At 42.6% G+C, this 26,753-nt stretch overlaps 1 protein-coding gene across 1 annotated transcript in view; it reads right to left on the bottom strand.

Moving 5' to 3' along the window:
• AFG1L (AFG1 like ATPase) overlaps window positions 1–26,753 on the bottom strand; it is a 141,260-nt gene that overhangs the window by 95,242 nt on the left and 19,265 nt on the right. The window contains exons 3-4 of the mRNA XM_054024534.1: window positions 2,697–2,748; window positions 1,476–1,577 (exon numbers count right to left, since the gene is read on the bottom strand). Of these exons, the coding sequence (XP_053880509.1) occupies window positions 1,476–1,577; window positions 2,697–2,748 (154 nt within the window). The remainder of the gene's footprint in view (window positions 1–1,475; window positions 1,578–2,696; window positions 2,749–26,753) is intronic.

Raw genomic sequence — 26,753 nt, forward strand, 5'->3', positions numbered from 1 at the left:
ATTAAAGGTCTTGAGAACATGACCTATGAAGGAAGGCTGAAAGAATTGGGTTTGTTTAGTTTGGAAAAGAGAAGACTGAGAGGGGACATGATAGCAGTTTTCAGGTATCTAAAAGGGTGTCATAAGGAGGAAGGAGAGAACTTGTTCACCTTAGCCTCTAAGGATAGAACCAGAAACAATGGGTTTAAACTGCAGCAAGGGAGGTCTAGGTTGGACATTAGGAAAAAGTTCCTAACTGTCAGGGTGGTTAATCACTGGAACAAATTGCCTAGGGAGGTTGTGGAATCTCCGTCTCTGGAGATATTTAAGAGTAGGTTAGATAAATGTCTATCAGGGATGGTCTAGATAGTATTTGGTCCTGCCATGCGGGCAGGGGACTGGACTCGATGACCTCTCGAGGTCCCTTCCAGTCCTATAATCTATGAATCTATGAATCTATGCCCTGTCCCTGGGCTAAGTCCCTGGGGGGACTATGAATAACTAAGTACACTAACACTATTAGGAATTGATAACTATCTACAACTGTTTACACAATAAAAGTTCAAAGAACTAGTGAAAGAGAAACCACTTGCTAGAGCAAGGGGAGCTTCCCAGCACTGTCACTGGCAGTAAGAAGGAACTGAGGGAGGAAGGGGGCCAGCAGTGCCCCATATACTGGTGCATACGCGCACCAGTCCAGAAGACTCCAGAGCTGGTCCCCTATGGATACCACTGAGGAAAAAACTTCCGTCACTGGTGCATGTGGCAAGCACACACACCTACAATGGAATGGACATAAGCAATCACTCGAAGAAGAATTAGATACGTTAGTCATTGATGGACCTATCTGCCACTATTAGCCAAGATGGTCAGGGACACAACCCCATGCTTTGGGTGTCCCTAAACCTCATTGAGAATAACTGATTCCTGTCCTCTCCTAACATTCCTTTTCATATGTGTAAAGTTATGTTTCCTGGAGATGGAAGATGTCCCAACCCCTAACCCTTCCTCATAGATCTTATTTTCCAAACTTAATTTTGTTTGCTGTCTTTCTTAAATTGTTGTACCCTCAACTGAACACAGTATGCCAAATGAGTATCAAATAATTTAACTGCTGATTTTACGCAAACTATATTTTTGGGACACCATCACATTATTTGTGTCATTCAATGTAAACTTCACTATTAGCATCTATCTTCTTCCAAATGGAGTGTAAGTTAATTGATAAATTACAGGTGTTTAGTTAAGGGGTAAATTAATCCTGAATATACATCTCATTTCACATACACCTCACACTACATTATCTTTTGAGTGGCTATTCCTATAGTTATTAATAGCTATACTGGAATAACAGAAGATTCTAACAATGCTTTAATAAATGTATTTTTGATTACTTATGTTAAATTGGCTCATATGCTTGGAAGAATAAATCAGGGTTGCTTTATAGATTATACACTCAATGCGACTCATTTAAATGTCAGAATATTTGCACTTACTTTTGTGTACATCTAGCATGAAACCATGAAAATGGACTCTCTTTTTCCTCTCTACTTCTATATAAGAATAAAACATGTCCATCACCATTGTCTTTCCTGTGCCTTCAAATAAAAAACAAATAGACCCAACAGGTAGTTAATTTAAAAACAGTATGTACTGATTACAGTAATGATTGTTCATTAGCTTTGAACTAATGAAACTACACTCTTCTGCTGAACAGTAAAAGGCTTGTTTGTTTGGGTAGAGAGATTATATTTTATGTTAAAAGAACTAGGAGGAAAGCTGTATTTCACTTTATAAAGGACAAATTCTGAAAAAATAAAGTATGACATTTTGAGCCAACAAGTGGCCCTATTGTCTCCATCTGAAATATTCCAAATATTATCAAGACGTTTTCATGGTATATTGACATGACTAGAATAAAATCTTCATCTCTCTGCCTCCCCCTCCTCTTACTTAACCAATATTTAACAATATGGGTAATTTAGGAAATAACATGTCACAAACAGAAATACATTAATACAGATAGAAATCTGAGAGCAATTGGATCTATACTTAATACCATTTCATATTCTAAAAGAAACAAGTCTGAAAAGTTCATTAAAATAAGTAACTTGTTATACAAAATAAAATAAAAAACCTTTGACATAAAAGGATACATTAGAACTTGAGTAAGCCCTCTGTAGAAGGGCATGCCTGTCTTGTAGCATCCTCTGCTGGCTGAGTGTAGCCCTGCCTCAGTTTCCCCCACTCTCAGCATCCCTTAAGAATTCCACACAGACCAAAAGGTATAAGACAAAATACCTATCCTGGGGTTCTACTTTATTAAGTCCAAATAAACTTGAAATAAAGTCTCTTTTTCCCAGACTCAAAATAAAGTTTCCCCAAGCTTTTTTCTCTTACCTCAGGTTCAGGGGGTGGCAAAGCCATCCTTTCTTGGGGGTTATGTTTCTGGGCTTTCAACAGCTACCCCAGCAACTTTCTTCAGGAACCCTTCTAGCACCTTTCCCCTGCCTTTCCAGGCTGAGAGCGATCCATGGGTAGCAGTCCTTCCCTTGCTGCTATCTTCCCCTTTGTAAGGCCCAGATTCCTTCCCGTAAACCCAGCTGGACAGCAGGCAATCAGTCACAGGTACACTGGACCCTGCTCCCTCTTAAATAGAAACTCTGTGAAACCCTCATTTAGAAAAAACTTCCAGTGAAATCTTTACTGAAACTTACCAACATCTCCATAGATGTAAAGACCTTTCGGAGGTTTGCTTTTTGCAAAGAGCTGCAAAAAAAGAGAAGGATCATTTTACTTAAACACAGTGTGTAATTAATGCAAGCCTATTGCTGAGGGAATGAAATCAGGTGGCTGGATTTAATTAATTAAGTAGGGCTACCATAAAAAAATATTATAAATAAAACAGTTACTAACCTTTCTGTTCAAAATGTGTTGCACACGTCCATTCCACTGTAGGTATTTGTGTGCTCCAATGCATTTTTGTTGGAGAGTTTTTAACTTTAGTGGTAACTATCATAGCAGCCAAACCACCCTCTGCTGTTTGCACACACCATGCAGGCATAAAGGGCTGAGCTGCCACTGCCCTCCCTCCCCTGCAGTTCCTTCCTACTAGAACCACTCCAATAGAGAGGGAAAGGAGGGTAGGTTGTGGAATGGACATGTGCCACAGATCTCGAAGAGTTAAGCAAAAGTTAGTAACTGTTTCTTCTTCTTCAAGTGATTGCACGTGTCCAGTCCATTGTAGGTGACTCACAGGCAGTCCCATCTGGAGGTGGATGCGGAGTCTATTTGAACAGGGACTGGAGGACCAGTTGTCCAAATTTAGCATCTCTCTAGATTGCTTAGCAGTTTCATATCAGGTTGGAAAAAAGAGAGCGATTATCCACAGGAGGGGGAAATGCCAATATAGCTGCTAGGTGTACCTTGATCGAGCTAATTGCCAATCCTTGATGATTCAAACACAAAAGATATTCTTGCTTTTATTCAGAATGTACTGGACAGGGGGAGACCCCTTTTAGCCTCGCCCAGGTGGAAAACTTATTTTATTTCTCAAGGTAAGTTGACTCATTGATGGTTTTCTACTAGTCAGCACTACCTTCTACACCTTTCCAGAGCTGGACTCCTTTGCCAATGTTAAGCATGAAGTCTCCAGGCTATCATGCGAAGGGCCTGAAAGTTGGGATGGAGGAGGCGACCATGATTCTCTGAAAATAGGTCTGCATGAAGTGTGAGTAACAGTGGGGGACTGATTGAGAGGTCCAAGAGCTGTGAAAACCAGTAGTGACGGGGCCATGCTGGGGCAAACAGTATAAGACGGGCCTTATCCTGCTTGACCTGGCAGACAACTCTGGGCAAAAGAGGAAGAGGGGAGAAAAGTGTACTGCAGACCTTCTGACCACAGTAATAGAAAAGCATCTGTCAACAAACCTGGGTTGTGGCCTGCCCCCCAGAGCTAAAAAATTGACCTTGCTATGTCTGGGTAAAGGGACCACTCGTGGTGATCAACCTGCTCAGTCGATCTACCATTATATTCTGAGTCCCTGGGACATGGGCTACTTTCAGAAGTATAGTTACTGATACACAAGTCCCAGAGCCAGATTGTGTCTCGATAGAATAGTGAGGACCGGGTTCCTTCCTGCTTGTTTACGTCAAACATGGCAGTCATATTGTCAGTCAGCAACAATATGCCGCTTCCTACTTGGATGTGAGAAAGGAACACCATACAAGCGAAACAGATAGCCAGCAATTTATGTGTAGACTGAGATCCCGTGGAGACCAGAGACACTGCATTGGAGGGGGTCCAAGGTGAGCCCAGCACCCCAGGTCCAAGACATCCATGACTAATGTAAGAGATCGTTGAAGTGGGGTAAAAGGAACTCACTTGCAGACATTGGTTGGTTCTATTCACCAATCTAGGAAGGACAACATGTGACTTGATACATGCACTAACATATCTATGAGATGCCTTCTTGAAGAGTATATACCTTGGCCATGCAGCCCTGAAGGAGTCTGAGATGCAGTCTGGCATACTGAATCACATAAGTCCACACTGCCGTATGCCCCAGCAGCCTTCGGTAGTTTCTCACCATGGTGAGAACATAAGCCTTTTAGTGCAGAATGAGGCTTTGCATTGTGTGAAGCCTCGCCTGTGGTAGTAAGGCCCTGGCTGTTGTTGAGTCCAGGATTACTCCAATAAATTCTATTTTCAGTACTGACAACAGGACTGACTTGTCTGTGTTGATCAGCAGGCCTTGAGCATCAAAGGTGGATCAGATTATGTGAATGCTGGGCACCACCTGCGCCCTAGATCGACTTCTTATCAACCAGTTGTCCAGAGAAGGGAACATTTAGATCCTTAACCTCTGGAGGAATGGTGCTACCATCATCAGACACTTTGGAGCAGCCAAGAGACCAAAGGGGAGGACTATGAACTGATAAAGGCATCGGCTGACAAAGAATCTCAGAATTTTTCTGTGGCTCTGATGAATTGCCATGTGAAATTAGGCATCCTTTAAGTCAAAGGCAGTGTACCAGTCTCCTGGCTCCAGAAAATAAATAATAGAAGCTAGACTGACCATCCAGAATTTCGGTTATTTTTAGGAACTTGTTTAGCTGCCTTAGATCTAAAATAGGTGAGAGACCCCCCTTTTACCTTCAGGATCAGGAAGTTTTAGGAGTAAAACACCTCTCCCCTGAATAAAGGATGAACCTCCTCTATAGCTTTTACAAGGTGAAGTGATTATATCTCTTGCAGTAATACTGTCTCTTGGGAAGGGTCCCTGAAGAGAGATGGGGAAGGGTGTTAAAGGTAGAAATAAAATGGAATGTATATCCCACTTCCACCTGGCTTAGAACTCACCGATCTGTTGGGACATGGGCCAAAGCACAACAGAAGTGGGACAGGCAGTTTGAAAAAGCTGGAAAAGAAAAAAATGGTACTCTTGTAAGTGGTGGACTGCTCTAAATCCACCCATAAAAATGAGCTCTTGGAAGATGCTGCCTGCCTCAATGAACTAGTGGCTGTGGAAGAAGAGGCAGTGGTGGGCATCATTTGTAACCTCTGCTCCTTCTCCTTGGTAGGTCTTGGGGTCAAGGGACAAATCCCTGAAAATACTGGGACTGAGGAGGATGAAACCCCTTCCACTTCTTTGCTGGGGTGTAAACTTCGCAGAGTCTAATCCATCTTTTCTGTGAAGCGCAACGGCGCTTCAAAAGGTAAGTCCTGGACTGTCTGTTGCACCTCTGGAAGGAGGCCATAAGAGTGTAACCAGGATGAGGGCTTCATCGTGATAGCAGAGGTTAGGCGGTGCACTGCAGAATTTGCTGCATTGAGACCTGCCTGCAAAGTTATTCTGGTAACCAACTTCCCCTCCTCTATGAGAGGCTGGAACTCCTGTTTCACCTCATCTGGAAGTTTGTCTTTGAACTTCAAACTATATACCACAGGATGAAATTGTAGTGCCTCAACAAAGCTTGCTGGTTTGCAGGACAAAACGGTAATTCACCTGTGGAATAAAGCTTCCTCCCACATAAATTCAGCTTTTTGTCCTCTTTATTTTTTGGCATCGATGCCTGGTGCCCCATCTTTCTTTTACACCGGCTGCTGCGACTACAAGGGAGCCTGGAGGAGGATGGTTATATAGGTGTGCGAACCCCTATAAGGGGACATAATACCATCTCTCCACTCTTTTTGCAGTTGGAGGCAGGGAAGTTGAGTCTGCCAGAGCACTTAGGTAGGATCTAAGATAGCTCTCCTGGATATATCTATATGAGGCTATTCTAGCCAGAGCTGCAGATGTCAAAATGTCCACCAGTTTGTGGGATTTTTCCTGGATGTCCTCAGGGTGGATATCTAAGGTCATAGCCATCATCCTCAACAACTCCTGATGAGTCTTAAAATCATCAAGAGATGAAGAAATAGGTTCTACCACAATTGGCTCATCAGGGGATGAGGACAAGGCTGCCAATGGTACCAGAGGCTGATCCAGTTCCTGCTCCTCTTGCAGCTGTTCATGAGAGAGATCCTGACTGCTTGGTGCAGGGCTTGGTACCAACACTATGGTGTTTGAGATGTAAATGCTCCTGATGCCCAGAAGATGGAGTCAGCTGAGGTGCCCAGGGGGATACTCTTGATTGAGAGAGGAAGCCCCATGGTTGCAAAAGGGCCACTGGCGCAGCCTGGTCTCCAATTATGCATAGCCCAAAGGTCCCAGCTGGAACTGAGGCTGAAACCAGGGCAGGCAGGTGACATATCCCCTCGGATGGGACCGGCTAGGAGTTTGATGAAGAAGCTTCTTGTTAGTATGTTGGTGCCGTACCCATCGGTACCAATGAAGAAGGCTGACTCTGAAGAAAGGGAAGCCAAGGAGATCATTTGTGGCTTTCCCCTAGATCAGAGGTGGGCAAATCTTTTGGCCCAAGGGCCACAACTGGGAATAGAAATTGCATGGCGGGCCATCAATCCTCACAAAGTTGGGGTTGGGGTGCGGGAGGGGGTGAGGGCTCTGGTTGGGGGTGCGGGACCCAGGGTGGGGCCAGAAATGAGGTGTGGGAAGGGGCTCCGGGCTGGGGCAGGGGAGTGGGGTACGGGGGGAGAGGGGAGGGCTCCAGCTGGGGGTGTGGGCTCTGGGGTGGGTCTGGGGATGAGGGGTGTAGGAGTGTGCTGTGGGCTGGACTGAGGGGTTCAGAGGGCAGGAGGGGGATCAGGGCTGGGGCAGGGGATTGGGGTGCGGGAAGGGATGCAGGCTCTGGCTGGGGGTACAGGCTCTGGGATGGGGCTGGGGATGTCCGGTTTGGAGTGCAGGAGAGTGCTCCCCAGGCTGGGATTGAGGGGTTTGGAGGGTGGGATGGGGGATCAGGGCTGGGGCAGGGGGTTGGGGCACCAGGGGAGGATCAAGGGTGCAGGTTCCGGGTGAAGCTTACCTCAAGCAGCTCCCGGAAGCAGCAGCATGTCCCTTCTCCGGCTCCTATGCAGAGGCGCAGCCAGGTGGCTCTGCACGCTGCCCCGTCTGCAGGCACCGCCCCTGCAGCTCCCATTGGCTGGGAACCACAGCCAATGGGAGCTGCAGGGGCGGCGCTTGGGGTGGGGGCAGCGTGCAGAGCTCCTGGTTGCACCTATGCATAGGAACTGAAGGGGGCCATGCCACTGCTTCCGGGAGCAGTGTGGAGCAGCCCCCAACCCTGCTCCCCAGCTGGAGCGGGGCCATGCCGCTGCTTCCGGGAGCTGCGTGGAGTGGCCCCCAACCCTACACTCCAGCTGGAGCACCGGAGTGGGGCAAGCCCCAGACCCCACTCCCCAGCGGGAGCTTGAGGGCTAGTTTAAAATGGCTGGCGGGCCAGATCCCTTCCACGGGCTGTAGTTTACCCACCACGCCCTAGATGGTACCAGCCCAATTGGTACGCAGGTGCAGAGACGAAGGCGTTCAAGGTGGTACCTTGGGCGCCAGTGCTGAATGAGTCTCTTTAACTGATGATGACAGTGGCACTATGAGGTTTAACAACTGCTCTTTATGCCTGTGCGATGTGTGTGAAACTGCAGAGGGCGCTCAGGCTGCCCCAATGGGTACCACTAAGGGTAAAAACTCTCACATCTGCACACAGCTGTGCACAAACAACTACAGTGAAATGGACATGTGCAATCACTCGAAGAAGAAACTTGATAAATTACTGACTCAAAAGTTTGTAACCAATCTAATATTACAACAATATGTGGGTTGCGCAAAGGGGAAAAAAGAGGAAAAATATATACAATTTTATTTAGAACTATTTAAAACAACCACATCTCTAGGCATGCTTACCCTATTTAACACCACACTTCCAAACTCCACAATTAAACTTTTCCCAATCCACCATCAAAACAGACTCTGTCATTATCCATTAAACCCTTTGACCACAGAGCCCAACAAGAACTTGGGAAAATAGATTTTGTTATATAAACCAGTATCACAATATTTGCAAATATGTACTGTAGATTATCAGCAATGTTTAGGATGTGAAATTTCTTGGCTTTAAAAAGGAGGTAGGATTGCGTGAAGGATAGTCTTAATATCCATCCTCTCTACCTAGAGCTTTTGAGCCAGTTATCTCTGGTTTAAGCTTCATTCAAAACAATGGAGTTACAATAGGGATAGGTCTGTCTTTTTATGTCTAAACATGTTTCACTTCAAAACATGTATTTTACTAACTCACGGTTTATCTAATAAGTTGCATTTATCTTGAATGAATGTTGCTGAAGTGTTTTCAGCCTGAGTGGCTGTTACTTGAGACATGCTGTGTTGTATTTGAAGGTTTGTTTTCTAAGTTACACTCAATAAAGGCATTCCTATTTGGAAATATTTCCATGTGAATGATTTTGCTAAGCAGTTTGCATTTATCTTAAGATTCACAATTCACTTCAGTTTTTCAAGTAACTAAGCAGAAACATTTACAAGTGTATACATAATTCCAAACAGAAATCAGTTTCTAAAGTAGAGAACTGAACAAAAGTCTGATCAGCTTATGAAGCTGGACTGATATCCACTACAATATTTCGCAAGGGTACTTGTTTGGTTATTTTAAATGCTGCAATTTCACAAAGCAATAAAAGCTAAGCAAGAACAGAGGAAAATTAAAATTACAACCCTGTGGTCTCATTTGGAGTTGTGTAATTGCTAAACAACTTGAATCTGGAGCACATTTCAAAACACAGTGCTACATTAAAGAAACAGTAGCTTCTGCAGCAAAAACATTCATTAATGGGCATACAAAAACATAATACATGACCAAAAACAGCAAGATGCATGTCTCAGAATAACATGCCTTTTTAGTACCAATATCTTCAACAAATATGCAAGTCTAACCATAATGGAATCTCTTATAGATTTAATTTAGAGAGCTATATTAATAGAATGCCCAAAAATTTTATTAATTTTATCTGTAGTTGCAACAAGGTTTCAGATGTTCTGAACAGTTCCACTAATAGATTAATAGATTCCAAGCCCAGAAGGGACTCCTGTAATCATCTAGTCCAGGGGTTGGCAAACTTTTTGGCCTGAGGGACACATCGGGTTTCCCAAATTATATGGAGGGCTGGTTAGGGGAGGCTGTGCCTCCTCAAACAGCCAGGCGTGGCCCGACTCCCGCACCGTATCCAACCCACCCTGCTTCTCACCCCGACGGCTGCCTGAGACTCCTGCTCCATCAAAACCCCCCTGTTCTCTGATAGCCCTCGGATCCCCCGCCCCTGACTGCTCCCCACCGCCCCATCCAACCCCCCCTCTCATTCCTGACTGCCCCATCCAACCACCCCTTCTCCCTGACAGCTCCCAGAACCTCTGCCCCCGACTGCCCTCTGCCGCCCCATCCAACCCGCCCCTCCTTCCTGACTGCCCCCCCCAGGACCCCTGCCCCCATTCAACCCCGCTGTTCCCCACCCATCCACACCCCCACCCCCTGACCATCACCTTGAATTCCCCTGCCCTCTATCCAACCCCCCCTGCTTCCTGCCCCCTTACCGCACTGCTTGGAGCACTGGTGGCGCTACAGCCGTGCCGCCCAAAGCACCAGGACAGGCAGCCGTGCCGCCCGGCTGGAGCTAGCCACGCCACCGTACAGCACAGAGCACTGGGTTGGGCAGCCGCAGCCCAAAAAGAGCTCGCAGCCCTGCCACCCAGAGCATTGCGCCGGCGGTGTAGTGAGCTGAGGCTGCGGGGGAGAGGGGACAGCAGGGGAGAGGCCGGGGGCTAGCTTCCCGGGCCAGGAGCTCAGGGTCTGGGCAGGAGGGTCCCAAGGGCCGGATGTGGCTTGCCCACCTTTGATCTAGTCTGACGTCCTGGATAACACAAGCCATAGAACTTCCCCAAAGTAATTCCTAGAGCATATCTTTTAGAAAAACATCCAATCTTGATTTAAAAATTACCAATGATGGAGAATTCACCAACACCCTTGGAAAGTTGTTCCGGTGGTTAATTACTCCTATTGTTAAAAAATTATGCCTTATTTAGAGTCTGAATTTATCTAGCTTCATCTTCCAGTCATTGGATCATGTTATACTTTTCTCTGATAGACTGAAGAGTCCATTATTAAATGTTTGTTAAATGTAGATAATTACAGACTGTAATTGAGGGACCCCTTAACTTTCTCTTTGTTATGTTAAATAAATAGAGTTCCTTGAGTCTATTGTCATAGGACATGTTTTTCAATCGTTTAATCATTTTCCTGGGTCTTCTCTGAATTCTCTTGATTTTACCAATATCTCCTTGAATTGTGAACACCAGAACTGGACACAGTATTCCAGCAGCAGTTGCACCAGTGCCCAATACATAGCTAAAATAACCTCTTTACTCCTGGTTATAAATCCAAGGATTGCGTTAGCCTTTTTGTACGCAGCATCGTATAGGAGCTCACATTCAACTGATTATCCACCATGACCCCAAAATCTTTTTCGGAGTCACTGCTTCTGAGGATAGAGTCCCCTGTTGTGACAGTATAGTCTACATTCTTTGTTCCAGGATTTATACAATTACATTTATTCTATTAAAACACATATTGTTAGCTTGCGCCCAGTTTACCAAGCGATCCAGATTGCTCTGTATCAATGACGTGTCCTCTCCATTATTTACCACTCCCCCTGCAAACTTTTTCAGCGATGTTTTCTTCCAGGTCATTAGTAAAAATGTTAAATAGACGTAGGGCCAACAACCAATCCCTGCCATACCCCAATAGAAAACTCATTTGATTATTCCCCCTTTACAATTATATTTTGAGACCTATTATTTAGCCAGTTTTTAATCCATTTAGCATGTGCCATATGAATTTTATATCTTTATGTTTTTTTAATCAAGTACCAAGTAAAATGCCTTATGAAAGTCTAAGTATATTACATCAACACTATTACCTTTATCAACCAAACCTGTAATAGAACTGGATGCGACTGTTTGCTTGGGCTTTAAACATATAGAAAGATAATTTAATTGATGACTTTTTCCTGTGTGCATTTGTGCATATTTTTTAAAAGTCTTTCTCTCAATATAGTTGCTGAATCTCAGAATTATACAGCTAAGGAACAACAACAAAAAGGATATTTGTATGAGAATATAGATCTACAAATTTCTTTTTGAAAATAAAGGGATTTCTTTAGAGTAAATTTAGGATTATTGACCACACTCCCAGTCATTCTTCATTTTTTACAAGGCAAAAGACATAATATTTATTAGCGAATAGAAAAAGTCTGCATTTTTAAAAAACTCAGGTTCCACATCTTTTTTTAAAAAAATCTCTCTCTCACAAACACACAAATAAAAATCAGGAAATGCAAATAGGTCAATGCAAAAGTGAGGATGTTGTTGCACAAATATTTCCATTCTAAATGGTCTGTCTCAGTTGCCTGGAACTTCCTTGAATTTCAACCTTTTGGGCAGTTACCTCTGTTTAATTCTCACTCCAGGAGTTATCTCTGCAAAGTCTGAGAAAAAAACTGTTTTGGGTCAAAGGAAGGAAGCATAATTGCTTGGACTCTTGGAAAGTCCAAGATTGACTTTTGGGGATAAAATCAGAATTTGTCGTCACCAAAATTTATGACTAGTGAACGATGTATCCCTCTGTTACATCAGTTCTGCTACTGAAGTGGTCTGAATGGATGTTCAGTGAGAGCTTAGATATATTTAGTCCCAAGAAAGGGCCCTACATACTTGGAGGAATTCTAGTGGTTTAGGGGATCTTTTCAAATCCAAGTGAAATGATGTTTTCTTTTATTTGATGTTTCCAGAAAAGAACACACTGTAGTCACCTTTAGGATAACTCATTTTAAAACCAGTCGGAAATTATAAGAATGGCCACACTGGATCAGACCAATGGTCCATCTAGCCCAGTATCTTGTCTCTGAGAGTGGCCAGTGCCAGACTCTTCAGAGGGAACGAACAGAACAAGGCAATTCTGAATGATACATCCTGTCTTCCAGTCCCAGCTTCTGGCAGTTGAAGGCTTAGGGACACCTAATCACATCAGCCATACCATCAGGGGCTCGTTCACCTGCACATCTACCAATGTGATCTATGCCATCATGTGCCAGCAATGCCCCTCTGCCATGTACATTGGCCAAACCGGACAGTCTCTACGCAAAAGAATTAATGGACACAAATCTGACATCAGGAATCAAAATACTCAAAAACCAGTGGGAGAACACTTTAACCTGTCTGGTCATTCAGTGACAGACCTGCGGGTGGCTATATTACAACAGAAAAACTTCAAAAACAGACTCCAAAGAGAGACTACAGAGCTAGAATTGATATGCAAACTAGACACAATCAACTCCGGTTTGAATAAGGACTGGGAATGGCTGAGCCATTACAAACGTTGACTATCTCCCCTTGTAAGTACTCTCACACTTCTTATCACACTGTCTGTACTCGGCTAGCTTGATTATCACTTCAAAAGTTTTTTTTTTTTTTTTTTTTTTTTTTTTTTTCCTCTTAATTAATTGGCCTCTCAGAGTTGGTAAGACAACTCCCACCTGTTTATGCTCTCTGTATGTGTGTATATATATCTCCTCATTATATGTTCCATTCTATATGCATCCGAAGAAGTGGGCTGTAGTCCACGAAAGCTTATGCTCTAATAAATTTGTTAGTCTCTAAGGTGCCACAAGTACTCCTGTTCTTCTTTTTGCGGATACAGACTAACACGGCTGTTACTCAGAAACTTGTCATTATGCAAGGCACTGCATTTAGCCGTATGGAATGGAAATCCATCAACCTCATGAAAAAACTCGTACAGATACAGACAGACATCATCTTCCTTTCCAAATGCAAGCAGATGGACATCATACCAAAAGGACTAAAGGTAAAAAATCCATTACAATCTACATATCACACAGACTATGCTGAGAGACTGTGTCACACACTCTCAAAGAAACTGCGAAACCACCTGATCAGCATCCTATACAGCAAACAGGGAAAGATTAAGAATGAGCTCTCAGAACTGGATACTCTCATAAGAAACCAACCTTCCACACAAACTTCCTCATGGATAGACTTTACAAAAACTAGACAAGCCATTTACAAGACAAACTTTGCCTCTCTACAAAGGAAAAAGGACACTAAACTATCTAAACTGCTACATGCCACAAGCAGCCACAACAGTAGTTCCCTTAACCCACCCAGCAATATTGTTAATCTTTCCAGCTATACTCTTAGCCCAGCAGAAGAGTCTGTCCTATCTCGGGGCCTCTCCTTTTGTCCCTCCAGACCCATGAATATGATACAGTTCTGCGGTGACCTAGAATCCTACTTTCGACGTCTCCGACTCAAAGAATATTTCCAACATACCTCTGAACAGCATACTAACCCACAGAATCCTCCCTACCAGCACTACAAAAAAAAGGATTCTGCATGGACTCCTCCGGACGGTCGAAACAACAGACTGGATTTCTACATAGATTGCTTCCGTCGACGTGCAAAGGCTGAAATTGTGGAAAAGCAACATCACTTGCCACATAACCTCAGCCATGCTGAACACAACGCCATCTACAGCCTCAGAAACAACCCTGACATCATAATCAAAAAGGCTGACAAAGGAGGTGCTGTCGTCATCATGAATAAATTGGAATATGACCAGGAGGCTGCTAGACAGCTCTCTAACACCACATTCTACAGGCCATTATCCTCTGATCCCACTGAGGATTACCTAAAGAAACTACACCATCTGCTAAAAAAACTCCCTGACAAAGCACAGGAACAAATCCGTACAGACACATGCCTAGAACCCCGACCAGGGGTATTCTATTTGCTACCCAAGATCCATAAACCTGGATATCCTGGACGCCCCATCATCTCAGGCATTGGCACCCTAACATCAGGCTTGTCTGGTTATGTAGACTCTGTCCTAAGACCCTACGCTACCAGCACTCCCAGCTATCTTCGAGACACCACTGACTTCCTGAGGAAACTACAATCCATCGGTGATCTTCCAGAAAACACCATCCTGGCCACTATGGACGTAGAAGCCCTCTACACCAATATTCCACACAAAGATGGACTACAAGCTATCAGGAACAGTATCCCTGATAATGTCACAGCTAACCTGGTGGCTGAACTTTGTGATTTTGTCCTCACCCACAACTATTTCACATTTGGGGACAATATATACCTTCAAGTCAGCGGCACTGCTATGGGTACCCGCATGGCCCCACAATATGCCAACATTTTTATGGCTGACTTAGAACAACGCCTCCTTAGCTCTCGTCCCCTAACGCCCCTACTCTACTTGCGCTACATTGATGACATCTTCATCATCTGGACCCATGGAAAAGAAGCCCTTGAGGAATTTCACCATGATTTCAATAATTTCCATCCCACCATCAACCTCAGCCTAGATCAATCCACACAAGCGGTCCATTTCCTGGACACTACTGTGCTAATAAGCGATGGTCACATCAATACCACCCTATACCGGAAACCTACTGACCGCTACACTTACCTACATGCCTCCAGCTTCCATCCAGGACACACCACACGATCCATTGTCTACAGCCAAGCTCTAAGATATAACCGCATTTGCTCCAATCCCTCGGATAGAGACAAGCACCTACAAGATCTCTATCAAGCATTCTTAAAACTACAATACCCACCTGCTGAAGTGAAAAAACAGATTGACAGAGCCAGACGAGTACCCAGAAGTCACCTCCTACAAGACAGGCCCAACAAAGAAAATAACAGAACACCACTAGCTGTCACCTTCAGCCCCCAACTAAAACCTCTCCAGCGCATCATCAGAGATCTACAACCTATCCTGAAAGATGATCCTTTACTCTCACAGATCTTGGGAGACAGACCTGTCCTCGCTTACAGACAACCCCCCAACCTAAAGCAAATACTCACCAGCAACCACACATCACTGAACAAAACCACTAACCCAGGAACCTATCCTTGTAACAAACCCCGATGCCAACTCTGTCCACATATCTATTCAAGTGACATCATCATAGGACCTAATCACATCAGCCATACCATCAGGGGCTCGTTCACCTGCACATCTACCAATGTGATCTATGCCATCATGTGCCAGCAATGCCCCTCTGCCATGTACATTGGCCAAACCGGACAGTCTCTACGCAAAAGAATTAATGGACACAAATCTGACATCAGGAATCAAAATACTCAAAAACCAGTGGGAGAACACTTTAACCTGTCTGGTCATTCAGTGGCAGACCTGCGGGTGGCTATATTACAACAGAAAAACTTCAAAAACAGACTCCAAAGAGAGACTACAGAGCTAGAATTGATATGCAAACTAGACACAATCAACTCCGGTTTGAATAAGGACTGGGAATGGCTGAGCCATTACAAACGTTGACTATCTCCCCTTGTAAGTACTCTCACACTTCTTATCACACTGTCTGTACTCGGCTAGCTTGATTATCACTTCAAAAGTTTTTTTTTTTTTTTTTTTTTTCCTCTTAATTAATTGGCCTCTCAGAGTTGGTAAGACAACTCCCACCTGTTTATGCTCTCTGTATGTGTGTATATATATCTCCTCATTATATGTTCCATTCTATATGCATCCGAAGAAGTGGGCTGTAGTCCACGAAAGCTTATGCTCTAATAAATTTGTTAGTCTCTAAGGTGCCACAAGTACTCCTGTTCTTCTTTTTGCGGATACAGACTAACACGGCTGTTACTCAGAAACCAAAGCATAGGGTTACATCTCTGATCATCTTGGCTAATAGCCATTGATATCACTTATCTAACTATTTTTGAACCCAGTTATACTTTTAAATGCTTTTAAATTCTAGCATATGGTTTACTTGGGATTCCCAAGAGTGTCGATTTTAAAAAAAATTGAATCTTCTCCAAATTAAAAGAATAACTTGATTAACAGATTTCCAGCACTGCCAAGCCTAAACATTCAAACACCATGAATCAGGCCTCCAAAGTCATGAGGCAGTGGTTGTTATCAGGGCTGTGACCCATAGCAGCATAACATTTAAGGCACCCAAAGATGCAATACATATGTTGACTGAACATTTTATTGGCCTGAATGAACCCCAAAGCATCACAGCATCCAACTGCTGAAACAACCAGGCCAGCTCCATGCCTACAGAGGGGAACTACACACTCTCCACCCTGGAGCAGAAAAGAAATATTTGATCTCCTGAACCTGTGGGGGGGAAGGGACTATACAAGCACAGCTATGGACCAGTTGTAGAAAACGTACATCTAACGGGCAGATTGCATGGCAGTTACAGGCAAAGGGATACAATGGGAATCAGTAGCAGTGCTGTGTGAAAGTGAAGGAACTTCACCAGGGACACCAGAAGGTGAGAGTGGGCAGCAAGAACTGTGGTGCCACCCTATAGACCTGCCGGTTTTACAACAAACTGCATGCACTACTTGGTGGGGACTATGACTACGGACACTTCATAGGAAGCTGAGGCAAAAATCCTTGTGGTGGACAGGGAGGAGGGAAGAGTATGTGACATGACAGAGGATTCAAACCATGCCACAAGCCAGAAGCTCTTTGAAACTCCGGCGGAGTCAAGCCAGTCCCACCACACAAATACACAGGAGCTCAATGATAAAGAGGAAGGAACCTTAGGTATGTTTGTACAGGAATTATTCCTTGTATTAATTTTTCCCCTTGTTGTTGCCCAAAACCTGATCTCTCACCTTCTTTCTCCCTCCCACTGCCCTTCTTCACCATTTTAAAAAATGGCACCTGTTCCATCCTGAATTTTAGAGAACAAAGGCATTTACTTTTGACTGGTTATTGATAAAATGTTAGAAAATATAGTGTTAGAGAATACATTCTAAAAAAATAGTACGGCAGTCAGGTCATACAATCCACACTACATCAGTGTCCTGTGCTCAGGTGGAGATAGGGAGAAGAAAACAGAGGTAGAATCCACATCTGCTTTTCAATACTTTGGCTTGTTGGGTTAGGCTGAGAGGCCCATGCAGAGTACTACATCTGAATAGGGATGTCCCTTTTGTCCTATTGAGAGTTCTCAATGAAACTTAAATGGAGATACTCTGTGACCCCCTCCTGAACATTGTTAGGGATGGTAGCCTTGTTTCTTTCCCCACCATAAGAGGCTTTCCCATGGTACACCTCTACCCCGATATAACACGACCCAATATAACACGAATTTGGATATAACGCGGTAAAGCAGCACTCTGGGGGGGCGGGGCTGCGCGCTCCGGCGGATCAAAGCAAGTTCAATATAACGCAGGTTCACCTATAACGCGGTAAGATTTTTTGGCTCCCAAGGACAGCGTTATATCGGGGTAGAGGTGTACTCTGTGATGAGCTCAGCTGGCATTATTGCAATAAATTGGCTAGCAGCATATGTGCCTGGACGGCTTCAGGATGACAGTAGCAGCTGGTTCTCTGTGCCTTTATCACCCTCAGGAAAAAGTTATCAACAAAAGTGACCTCTGCCTGTGAAAATATTGCCAATATTCACTGCTTTTCTCCCATACCCACAGGCACCTAGCTTTTAAAGCTTATGTGCAACAGAAGCCCACCCTTTTCTCCCCAGAAGGCTAGCCCATGCTCACAATGGTTTAAGCTGCAGAGTGGTTCTGTACACAGCCTTCCCAAAGCAAAAGTGACCATTAGCATTTGTTAAAAATATTTATGGGAATAATGCAAGGGAGTTTTGAGACTTATCTTTCCCTTTTCTATTGTGACTGCAAATCTAAGGGTGTATCTTTTTGTTGTAATCATCAGCCTCCTGCATGGTGGCCTTGAGAGGTTCTGCCTCCATGCCTGCTGAACGTCTGACTCCAATCTGGAGGAGAAAGAAGAGGATTCAGGAGGATATGTTTGGCAAGCTCCTCCAATCCTCCATGGACTCGGCCCATGAAAATAGGGCTTGTAGGGCCATGATCACAGAGAAGGTATGAGAATGGAGAGATCAGTTGCTGTAGGAGATGGAAAAGGACTGAGAGGCACATCAGGAAATGCACCAGGATATAATGGATCTGCTCAGGTAACAAACACAAATGTTGTAGAGCACCGTTGACTTACATGCTCACAGAATACTGACTCCACGGACTTTCCAGTCCCTGGAGAACTCCTTGGTCAATGGTCCCTACACTCCACAATGCAACAGATGGCATCAGGGTGTGCACCTATACCCCAACCACGCCACACTGGGGGAAAACAAGGAGAACCACAGTTACACATAAACAGACCTGTGGAAACCACAGGATCAGACAATACTTGTTTCATTTCATATTGGACTAGGGGTTTTAAAGTATGGTTCACCCTGTTACACTTTTGCTAGATTGTTTTTACTGAGTTTTTTCAACATTACTTTTGTTGGCTATCAGTTTGCAAACCATAGAGTTCAATTTTTTTAAAACTCTGCATATCTTATTATAGGCAATAAACAACTCAGTCATAAGTTTAAACAAAGCATTACAGATATTATAGCTGGAGGCAACAACCCTTCATATTAAATAATGTACACTGAATTCATAGAGACACACAATCCATGCCACCCTCTCCATTTTAAGTAGTTTACACTAAGCATTACAGATTCCAAAATGGGAGAGACAGTAACCCATTCCTGAACGCTGGTTCATAAAATGTTCATCAGACAATGTTACTGTGCCTGACTGCTACAACAGTCTTTTAAGCCTCCCTCAGTGATGCAGCTCTGTGCTGAGCTCTTCTAATAGTTCATGTGTCTGGCTGTTCAAATTCAGCAGACAGCCAATCCACCTCACTCCTCCACCACAGGATAACTTTTCTCCCTTCACTTCAGATATTGTGCAATCAACAACACGCAGCTATAACAATGCCTCGCTGAAATCCAGTGTAGTTGGCAAACATCTCCAACGATTCCTCAATCTACCAAAAACACGTTCAATTGTCATTCCACTCCTGCTGAGCCAGTCGCTGAATCTTTCCTTGGTGCTGTAGAGGTGGCCAATGTATGGCTTCATGAGCCAGGGGAAGGCTGGGGCACCCACAATCACTCTTGGCATTTCAATATCCCCAATTTGAATGCACTAGTTGGGATGAATGTCTCTGTTTGCAACTTTTGAATAGTCTCGTGTTCTTAAAGATGCGAGCATCATGCACCTTTCCCAATATCAGTCAAGCGTCCTGCTGATCCACCTGTCCTTGCATAACCATTGAAAAGTAACCCTTTCTGTTAATATACTCAGTGGTGACATGGGCTGGTGCCAGAATAGGGATATGTGTGCTGTGTATTGCCCTACTGCAGTTTGGGAAACCCATTGCTGCAAAACCATCCAATATTTTATGCATGTTGCCAACAGTCACAATCCTGTGTAGCAGGAGACGATTAATGGGCTTGCACATTTGTGTGATGATAGCCCCCACTGTGGTCTTTCCAACCCCAAAATGTTTGTCCACTGACCAGTAGTAATTTGTGGTTGCAAGTTTCCAGAGTGTGATCGCCACGCACTTCTGTACTGTCAGTGAAGCTCTCATTTTGGCATCCCAGCACAAGACAGCTGGGGCAAGCTCAGCACATACCTTTTTGCACCCAAAAGTTCTGAATCCATCACTCATCATCCCACACCTGTGATATGATGAAATCCCACTAGTCAGTGCTTGTTTCTTAGGTGGCAAAGTGGTGATCACCGTGAGGAGCTGCTCTGTAAGCAACCAGGCATTGTCCCCCCACTGTATCCAATCAGCATGGAGTTATTGAGCCCAAACATCTCCGCAACTTCCTCATTACATTCCCAGTTGTAGCACTATTCATTCAAGCTCTGCAAACACAGGAGAATCATGCATCTTGTACTAGCAGCTCTCATGAGAATTCTGCTGAGCTGTGTAGAGTCCATGCTTCTGCCAGAGAGATAAGAGAAACCTAAAATGGCATGCAGGACTGTGGGAGATTTAAAAAACTGTTCCAGTACTATGGGATGGAATAGGTATCACAGTTCAGAGCAACTGCATCTGTATTTCCCTAGTAGTCCAGCAAAGGCAACCATACTCAGGCTTCTGGCTCCACAGCTGTTGCCTTTCTTGGGTGGAAACCCAAGTCTCTCTCCCTCCCGACTGGGCTATTTCCAGGCTGAACAGTTCCCTGCCTTCATTGTGTTATGCCCAGCATAAGACCTAAGCATTGGCATTGGCCTAATCAAGCCTGCTTTGCTTCTTCCCTTCAGAGTTGACACACGGTGTAACTGCCAACATTTATAAGTTACCACACACCACTGCGTATGAAAGCTTATTTTATTATTAAGGTAAAAGCACTACAGACGAAATATGAACAACAATAAAGTAACTTACATGCACGGTAATAAGCTTACTACAGATCACCCCAACTATCTTTGGCAGCTGAGTCGTTCAAACCCCCAAAAGGGGTCTCATTTGTGGTCATTAGTTCATAACAGCCCTAGCTCAAAACTAGGACATCATGAAAATTTAGTCCCTCATTTGTACAGTTTGGAGATCTTTGAACTGGAGATTTCAAGAGCAGGTAATCAATAGATAATCAGTTTCTTTCCTCAAGGTGTAGCTTCAAAGGGAGGGATTAAATGTGGGTTATATGCATTCCACTCACCCCAAGTAATTCCCAGGAAATCCATTTCACACACATTGTCCCAAAAAGTCCTTTGAAATTCCACACATCTCCCAGAGATTGCATTAATCCTGTCTTCTTGCTAAAGGAAATTCCATACAATCCCACAACAGTACATAAACATTGCATTTTTAATGCAATTGACCCCAAGTTATTAAATGCAATTCAATAAGGTTTAACTCAATCCCAAAAGATTTGCTCAAGATATTGCAGGATATTGTCATATCTGTCACACTAGGCATTATGTAGGTGTTAAGTGTTAGTTTTATAATTTTCTTTAAATGACACCTCAAAAGCAAAGAGGTTAAGGCATACCACAAAAGCTGACCTGCAGAAGGAATGGTCAAAAATCCAATATGCTCCCAAAAACCTCCCCAAGAGATGCAGTCAGTACATTACCCTACAGTCTTAACTATCAGAGGGGTAGCCGTGTTAATCTGAATTTGTAAAAAGCAACAGAGGGTCCTGTGGCACCTTTAAGACTAACAGAAGAATTGGGAGCATAAGCTTTCATGGGTAAGAACCTCACTTCAGATGCAAGAAGTGAGGTTCTTACCCACGAAAGCTTATGCTCCCAATTCTTCTGTTAGTCTTAACTATTTCCTTCTTTAAACCCTGTGACATCCAGCCCTGTGATAGATTGCTAATTCCTACTCCTCTGCAATATCCATAAAATACATTATATTTACGATACCACATAATGCATAGAATCACTGGAACAGGCACATAGTGGGGGATACATATTTTTCTTTTCCTTTTTTAAGTTGCTTTGAAAAAGTTTTGAAAATTGTTTTATATTCTTTACAATATTAATTTTTCCACAGGAGAGGTAGAATTTCAAACTATGTTCCCATACCAAATTAAGTTAATTTTGTTCTCTGCTACTGAGATCCTTTTTAAAAAGTAATTTGTGCCTCTCACAGTGTGTTCTACGCTGGTTCAGACTGGATTTTTTTCTATTCCTTTTTTAATGTCTCTGATTAATCACTATTCTTTCCCAAGTGTTAATACGTTCAGAATCTTTCATTTCAGTCTGAGAACTCTCCATTCTTTCTTGAGTATTATTAAAAGGGTCTGACAATTTTTTCTGTCTTGGATACTACAGTACTTGATAGGTGCCTTAGAAATACCTAACTGCCAATTTTAAACATATTTGCATCATAATGTATTTGCCAATATTAAATTATTAGTGTAAATATCCAAAATTTCAGATGCAATTCTCTATATTTATCAATATAGGCAGTATCAAGTTAAAACATATTAGAGAATATTCCTTATTTAAGAGCAGATCAGTCTCTTTCTCTCCCTCTTTTCAGAACTCCTTTTGGTTGCAGCTATATTTGAAGATATTTTCAAGGTCCTGAATCACATTTACTATTGTTCATACCCTATTTCAAAACATGACCTCACTTAGCGTTGAGCTTATTTCGAGTCATTAATATAGTAGCTCAACAACACTTAAAACGCCCCAGTTGGTGTTTATTCTGAAAACCTGGAGATCTGAAACATTTATACAAACTCTTGTGGCCTTGAGCCAGATATTTTCAGATTCTCTGAATTGAACATACACAAGGCCATTCCTTCATAAAATTAAAGTCATTGTTTAAAATTTGAGGCTAATAATTTTGAAAAATAGGAATTTATTCTATTTGCATTAATAGACTTAATAGTTTTTCTTTTTAACTCAAGTTCATTTTGAACTAATCCAAAACAAGCATATTAAGGACCAGCAAATTGATATCTATATTTTCATAATGGAAATGGCTTTACCCCATATTTTCAGATTGCTCTTTTTTTAGGAATTGCTCACAAACTGAAAGTTAATGCAAGTTTCCCAGCCAAAATGTTGTTTCAATCATAGATAATAATAAGGTTTGTACTCAACATCTTATGTTTGTCATATTTTAGTGAATAAAGCAATTTGGACCACAGGCAACCATTAAATTAAATATACAAAAAACAAAAACAAAATGTGTTGTGCTTAGTACGGTTAATATCTTCAAGAAGCTCGCAAGTTATCTGCGCTGCAGAAATGGGGCCAGATTATTCCCTGATTTCTAATGGTGTTAAACCCGAAGTAAGTCCATGATTTCAAGAGTTACTCCAGATTTCCGCTGCAAGAAGTGAGGGAAGAAGTCAGACCATGAAATAAAGTGATGTTGCTCAGACTAAATAGGATTGTACTATCAACTATTTGTGCCTGTTTCTCTCCCCATCCTCTTCACCACCATTCCCCAGATACATTATCTCAAAAAATGACAGAATCAAAGACAATGATTCCAGCTGGACTGCTGCATATAATTACTTCTTTTAAAAGACCTTGTATTATATTGCTCTTACCAGAAGGCATTTCTTGATAAAAGTAGATCACTTCAGGTTTCTAAGAACATCTTTAAGAACTAAAAAGCTGAACTACATATTAGCACTCTCCAACTCCTGCTAAATAAAAATCCTTTTGTATATAAAAATACTTTAGATAATTTGCAAAAAGCATCTCTGTAATCTAAAATACACTAATTTGTTCAGTTTAATTCCATAATCAATCCTAATTTAAGTATCTCAATAAACAATAAACAAACAAAAAAACAAGTCTGGATTTTAGCATAAAAATAACTGAATACCCTTGCCTAGGTTTACCTTGATCTGTTAACATGTCAACACTACAAATGATCTCTCTTCACTAGGATTTTACCTCATGTTAGTTACTGCGTGTTAGCTAATGGATGGTAAGAACACACCTTTGTTCCTTGTGAAGATGAACCTTTGAAGACAAGATCATACTTGTTAATTACTGGCACAAGAGTTGGCTCCATCTAATCATGAGTTTTTTCAGAGTTATGATACACTAACAATCCCAATCAGACAAACTATTCTAACTCAAACTATATAATAAACCCAGTCCAAAAACCAAACAGTTCCCATCCCCGTTCAATCTTTTATTTTTTCCTGACAACACTGAGGGAACCTGCAACAGTATTTAAAATCCTGCGCTAAATACACATAGTAGAAAAAACACACATTGCCCACAAGTACCTTGTCACAAACAGAGATATTATCATAAGTATTGAAATAAATCTATGTCACCACCTGCAACCTAGGCTTGTGCCCTTCCTGGCTGGCCAATACCAGTGGAGAATGCCTTGGCCCACTGCTAATAGTAACAATCAATGCCTCTTTCTGAGACAACACTGAAACAGGTGATAGTCCCAGTGTCAAGAAACACTAGATGCCAGTGACCTCACCATCTACTATTCAGTGTTGAAATTCTTATTCCTGGGCAAGATTTTAATCAAGAACATGACAGTAAACTAAATGTAGCAACACCTGGCCTCCATGGGTATTCAAACGCTACTCAACCTGGCTTAAGTCCAGGTCATGTAACAGAAACAGCATCATTTGCACTGATGGATAACTGTTTCACCTCTGCCATCGCTGAAGAAAAGGTGGTACTATGTGATCTACTCTGCCATCTGACATGGATCATGAGATACTGCTGCCAAGATACATGTGCTGGCAAGAGTCAACAGAAACATACTAAGCTCACTATACTCATTTTCCAGTAGATCCTAAGGAGTTAGAATAGGAGCTCTGTGGGGCTCCACACACCAAGTCTTCTCACTGCTCTTATTTAGTATTTCCATTCCACATTAGAGAAACATTTTGAGATGAAACAAGTTGCAACACAAATGATATCCCAGTGACACACAGCTCTATTTACCGTTTTTCATCCAGTGCAGACAGCATTCCCTCCCAGATATCGAAATGGATGAAGGAGACAGAAGCCTGAATTTGGAACAAGTGGCTCAACTGAAACAAGACTGAAGTGAGGCTAACTAAAAGTGTTTTAAAGAACCAGTGAACACCATGGTCTCACACTGCATCAGGGGCATCTGATCAGATTAAGAAAATGTGTAATCATGGGGTCCTACTGGAATCAGCATTGTCACTGAGTAATAAAGTACCAGATGCTGTCACAGGCACCATTTCCAACTAAATGACAACTACAATCATTCTGCTCATACAACAGCTCTACCACAGTATTTCGTGCACCTGTCACCTCAAGGCTAGACTACTGTGGCTCAACCAGAAGCTTCATAAAATGTTCAAAAAGAAGCTTTAACTGTGTAGTCTCCTAAGCAAGATGAGCCAAATGTAACATATCACTTCTGTTCTCAGCAATACACATCTGCTCCCCCATTCACTACCAGACCCACTTAAAGTTTCTTGTACTGAAGCCGTTAAAAGACATCTACCTTAACAGCTGCAATCATTCAGTATAGTCTAATTAACATAATTAGGTATAAACTCCAGGAGACAGAGTAAAGCTCTTTCAACAAGACAAGAGGTTCAAAACTCTGGAACAACTGTCCAATGGAGATCAGAGTCCTAACCTCAGGTTATACTGTAAGATTCAACTCTTTTTCCCAAAGAACCACAGCAGAAGATAGCCTGGAAGCATGCTCAAGAGGAGGGAAGACAACTGTCTGCCCTTCTGGACAGTTCTGACTTTTTTTATATATAGTTCTCTGGCCAAATGTTGAGGAACTAACTGGAAGATAAAGAACTCTTGGAAATGAGCTGACCTCCTCTGGTTTACCAGATTTTTGCTTCTTTAAACTTCACAGATGCAACCATTCTGCAAATGGGCATTATGTCAGCTCTAGAAATGACAAACTGTCTAATGCCACTAGAAATGGTGTGTGTTTTGAAAACACTGAGGAAAACTGACTCCAAAGATCATCCTCACAAAGGCCTGTGATTTTGTTTGCTTTAACTTAAAAACAACTTGAAAATTTAGGTGAAGGAAGATAAATGTGTAGGCACTCCCACATGACCAGGGTTTTTATTTTATTAAAAGATACTTGATACTTCTTCAGTTCATGCATGATCCCTTCACTGTTGTTTGTTAGTTGATTGTCTGCTTTTGAGGTTGTAAGGCTGAGCCATTTGCCTCTTCATTCTAATCAATAAAAAAAGTTAGCAAGCCAATATCAAGAAGGCCTGTTAGCAAGGGAAGAAGCCTGAGAATCTGAAATTTCAGCTGTGGTCCAATAGGAAGTAGTTTTCCTCTGCTTACTGGCTACATCAGGATGCCTATGATACTCTCAGAACATGTTCAGTGTATATTGTGTTAGTTCTCCTCCCCAGATACACTTAGGAAAACATATCCCATACATGACAACTGGACTGTAAGGACTCAGACACTGTGTGCTGGTAGCAGAGAATGCCTAATCAGATATTTCATGGCTATATTCCCCCAACTAACCAGGATTAGCCTACCCAGCAATGGAACACACTAGGGCTACAAAACTCTTGTGGGCCAGCAGCTAAAGATGTTATTTTTTACAGGATTAACTCCTTAAAATTGAAACCAATTCCATGATTATTATTAAATCAAAATCACTGTATGTAGGCTTATTGTTGTAAGTCAAAATACTACCTTAAGCCTTCTAAGGGTACATCTCATTCCAATTAGACACCTACAGCTAGCCTGTGCCAGCTGACTCAGGCTTGACCTAAGGGGCTGTTTCATTCTGGCGTGGGCTGCAGCCTGATCTTTGGGACCCTCACTGGGTCCTAGAACCTGGGCTCCAGCCTGAGCCCAAACGTTTACACCACAATTAAATATGACCTTACAGCAAAGGTCTCTGACTTTACATGCAAAAAGTGTTTATGAAGAGAAAAGAAAAATAACATCTGACAGCAATGATAGCGGAGTGTATTCTCC

This window comes from Malaclemys terrapin, chromosome 3, assembly GCF_027887155.1.
Source record: "Malaclemys terrapin pileata isolate rMalTer1 chromosome 3, rMalTer1.hap1, whole genome shotgun sequence".
NCBI lineage: Eukaryota > Metazoa > Chordata > Testudines > Emydidae > Malaclemys > Malaclemys terrapin.